The 4439-nt window shown below is 37.4% G+C and overlaps 1 protein-coding gene across 1 annotated transcript; it reads left to right on the top strand.

The window, feature by feature from the left end:
* Window positions 1-857: 857 nt before the first annotated feature.
* Window positions 858-4226, top strand: LOC145800539 (uncharacterized). The gene is made up of 6 exons (XM_082890230.1): window positions 858-1623; window positions 1710-1900; window positions 2932-3110; window positions 3199-3372; window positions 3598-3688; window positions 3774-4226. The coding sequence occupies exons 1-6, from the start codon at window positions 858-860 to the stop codon at window positions 4224-4226; spliced, it is 1854 nt and encodes a 617-aa protein (XP_082746356.1).
* The last annotated feature ends 213 nt before the right edge of the window (window positions 4227-4439 follow it).

Raw genomic sequence — 4439 nt, 5'->3', positions numbered from 1 at the left:
CAGGCAAGAACAAAGCATGCAAGCAACATTCGAGCAAAACAAGACAAGATTTGCAAATGCACATATCAAAACAAGATCATACATAAATGTATGCAAGTATGACTAAGTTAAAATGAGGGTTGTTACATGGACCCAACCTTATCTCATCAAATCAAATCATCGCAAAGAGTTTGAATACGTCCGTTCCATTCTAGGGTTTATGCGATAATTGCTTGCACAAGACCTTAAACCTTTGATTAAGGAGCACATCCTATCAATCCATATATAACACATTCTCATCTCTTCATTATTCAAGTGATTGAAAACCCAATACGACCCCAACTAAGGTTTTCATTGAGTTAGATGTCTTAAATTAAAGTTAGAACAACTTAATAAGATAGTAATATCCACATAAGTATGATCAAATGAAGAAGATAAGGAACATAACCATAACACATACAATATCATACCAAAGCATGATCATATACTAATAAGCATATTCACGAAGAAAAGGGCATAAAATACCAATGCAAAACTAAATTTCCAGATTCAATACTATTCAAAGATTAAAATCAAAAGGACCATTTCAGATTTTTTCTGGAGCTTGGCCTTCCTACAGTTCGTAAAGAACATTTGATTTATATGTAGTTTACAAATCTGTATAATGCATTATGTACTTATTTGGATTAGTTTAATTTTTAGAATGTTTTCTAGCCCACTGGTTTAGACTCACACTACAAATATCTACATCTATATCCATATATATAACTATGAATTTTATGAATTCCCTGTGTGTTGTATATATTCAACATTGCCGGTACTAAGTTCATGTTAAAAAATGAGTTAACTAATCGTGCACCCCACTGTAGGTGATAATAATGGACAAGAGTTGGATGCTGATAAATAATAGGTTGACAAGCGAAGAGCATCAACAAGGGGTAAAGTCATTCCTTAACTTTGCTACCGCAAATTTAGGCCCACATGATGAAATTAGGTGTTTGTGTGTTGATTGCATGAATGGTACAAAATTTAGCAGACAAGTTATATGGACACACCTGATTCGAAGAGGAATTGCGTCTTCATGTATAACTTGGGTGCACCACGGGAAACATGTTCCCATGTCTCATCCTAGTGTATCAAATGACCATTTTGGAAGTAGTGGAGAAGGTATGCAAGATACCAATCATCCGATGATGGGCAAATTGCCTATTATGTTAGAAGAAATTTATATGAGTAGTCTTATTGATGATCATATCGACGAAGAACCTAATAGTTTGGAGAGGGAGGATTTGCATAAATTCATTAGGTTATTTGAAGATGCTCAACACGAAGTTTACCTAGCATGTGAGAAGTTCTCTGTGTTGTCATTCGTTATTAAGATGCTTCATGTGGAGGTGTACAACAAATGGAGCAACAATTCATTCAATATGGTTATGCAGGTATTCAAGAACATTCTACCAAAATGTGATCAAACTATTCCATGGACGCTCTATCATGCTAAGAAGTTCTTATGTGACTTGGGTTTGGGATATGAAACCATTCATGCAAGCAAGAATGATTGTGCACTGTTTTGGAAGGAGAATGCGAATTTGGAGAAATGCCCTACATGTGACGAGCCTAGATACAAGTTGAACAATGTTGGGGGTAAAAAGATTCCTCACAAGCTATTGCGGTACTTTCCTTTGACACCGAGGTTGAAAAGATTGTATATGTCAAAAAAAAAATTACAGATATGGGATGGCACAAAGAGAAGAATGTGGATGATGACATATTAAGGCATTCGGTCGATGGTGAGGCATGGAAGGACTTCGATAAGCAACATTCGACGTTTTCTGCTGATTCTCGAAATGTAAGGCTAGGGTTGGCAATAGATGGTTTCAATCCATTTGGAAATATGAGCACATCGTATAACATGTGGCCTGTAATCTTGATGCCTTATAATCTCCTACCGTGAAAGTGTATGAAAGAGCCATTTTGCATGATGTTATTGCTTATTCCCAGATGATCAGTACTTGGAAGAGACATTGTTGTTTACCTGTAACCATTAATAGAAGAATTGAATAATTAGTGGGAGCATGGTGTGCAAACATATGATGCATCCAATGTCCAAATTTTAATAATGCATGCGGCAATCATATGGACCATAATGAGGTCCCCACATATGGTAACGTGTCAGGGTAGAGTACAAAGGGTTACTTGGCTTGCCCTAATTGTAACATGAATGCATCGTCATAGGGTTTGCGAAGTAAGATAAGGTACATGGGTGCTCGTTGCTACTTGCCTGAGAACCATAGTTAGCGAAGGAGTAAGCTCTTCAATGGTCAAATTGAGGACAGGTCTAAACCTATGGACTTATCGGGGGAAGAAATACTAGAGCAAATTGGTTGTGGGACTTACAAGCCGTATGGAAAGCACCCACACAATCAAAAATGACAAAGGAATGAAAATTCAAATTTGAATTGGACAAAGAGATGCATTATGTTTGACTTGCCCTATTGGAAAATGCTGAAGCTGTAGCACAACCTTGATGCCATGCATATTGAGAAAAATATATGTGACAATGTGATCGGGACTCTCTTGAGCATAGATGGAAAGAACAAGGATATGGACAAAGCACGCTTAGATTTGGAGGACATGAGAATACGTAAAGAGTTACACTTGAAAAGGCGTGCCAATGGGTCCTTTGAGAAGGCCCCCGCATTGTACACATTGTCCTCGATAGAGAGAGACGACTTTTGTCATTTTTTGAAATCAATTAAGTATCTCGATGGCTATGTAGCAAATATATCCAATTGCGTGACCGCTCAAGGAGGTAAATTATTTGGCCTCAAAAGTAATAATTGTCATGTCCTTATACAACTTTTTCCAATTGGGATGTGTGGCTACCTTTCTAAGGAACTTGGCACAACACTTTTTGAGTTGGGAAATTTCTTCAAACTGTTGTGTTCAAAGACATTGAGGGTCACAGATTTGGAGAAATTGGAGGAACAAATCGAACTCATACTTTATAAGCTCGAGAAGATTTTCCCTCTAGCTTTTTTTGATGTCATGGTCCACTTGGCAGTTCACTTGCCTCGAGAGGCTATGCTTGGAGGGCCAGTGCAATATCGATGGATGTACCCAATTGAGAGGTATGTTGGTATTTTTGTAGTGTGAACATTGTAATTAAAGCTTCACTACTAATATAAATTTAAATATAACATTCTCATTGTCATGTAGGTTGCTTGGATGTCTAAAAGGATTTGTGGTGAATAAAGCTTATCCTGAAGGTTCTATTGCCCAGGCTTACATTTCAAAAGAGTGTACAATATTTTGTTCGATGTATTTGGATGGAGTTGAAACAATTTTTGACCGGGTAGAAAGAAATTACGACATGGGCGACCGTGGCCTAGGGTTGGTAGTATTCACACAAAATGTCTGACCCTTTGGTCTAATGACAAGGGCAGCCAATGTGTCCGTAGCTGAATACGAGATGGCTCATTGGTTTGTCCCACACAATAGCTTTGAACTAGAAAAATACTTAGAGTATGGATCTATTCTACGTATTTATATGATATAGTTATCAAATCAATTAGTATTGATTTCTTAAATTTTTTTGAGAGCCATTTTTGTAACTAGGGAGCACAAGAACTTGTTACAACAAACTGGGGGTGTATTCGACATCACAAACAATCAACGCAAAGAATTTCCTAAATGGTTCAAAGATTGTGTAAGCTGGAATTCCTCTTTATAATCAGTCATACATTACCTTAATATTGGGTATACTTGTAGCATAACACATGTTCTACATGTAGATGAATCAATTGCAGAACCAAGTATCCCCTAAAGTAACTGATGAGATGTGGTCATTAGCCAATGATCCTAGTGGCTTAGTGAACACATATTCAGGATGTATTTGTAATGGCATCCGATTTCATCCAATCGGCCACGACAACCATCGTAAAATTCAAAGTAGTGGGTTGGTCGTGGAAGTGGACCATGAAGGCCAATTGATAAACTTCTATGGGTACTTGTGCAAAGTGTGGGAAACAAACTATTTGTTTAGACATCGGATTGTATTGTTTAAATGTGAATGGTTTAACACTAGTAGTAGCAGAACTATGCGTGTTGAACCACATTTGACAATGGTTGATGTAAGAAGTCGATGGTACAAAGACGGCTCATTTGTTTCACCAAGTCAAGTTCAACAAGTATTCTATGTTGATGACCAAATTAGGTGTCAATTGGAAAGTTGTAAAAAATTTTGAACATCGAGGAATTTGGAATGTGCCGGAGATGGATGACATAGAAACTGATGGTGTGTTCCAACAAGAAGAAACTACTGAGGTTGTGCCAGCTGAGGCTATTGACGATGATGTGGTTTTGCATCGAGATGATATTGAATATGAAATTATTCCAATGGAAGGTTTGCAATCTATTAGAGGTGTAGAAGTTGAGGGTGTTACAGATGATGTCTTCAT

The sequence above is a fragment of the Camellia sinensis genome, chromosome 10, assembly GCF_055761805.1.
Source record: "Camellia sinensis isolate YWXY chromosome 10, ASM5576180v1, whole genome shotgun sequence".
NCBI classification, from domain to species: domain Eukaryota; kingdom Viridiplantae; phylum Streptophyta; class Magnoliopsida; order Ericales; family Theaceae; genus Camellia; species Camellia sinensis.
Note: the sequence above shows the minus strand (reverse complement) of the source record. Positions and strands in the feature narration are given on the sequence as shown.

Excerpts from the sequence above, each read along its gene's own strand:
- LOC145800539 (XM_082890230.1), top strand. The coding sequence starts at position 858 with ATGGACAAGAGTTGGATGCTGATAAATAATAGGTTGACAAGCGAAGAG. Across the intron at positions 1,624-1,709 it reads CAAGTTGAACAATGTTGGGG|ATATGGGATGGCACAAAGAG; the intron begins GTAAAAAGATTC and ends AAAAAATTACAG. Across the intron at positions 1,901-2,931 it reads CATCGTATAACATGTGGCCT|ACATTGAGGGTCACAGATTT; the intron begins GTAATCTTGATG and ends TTGTGTTCAAAG.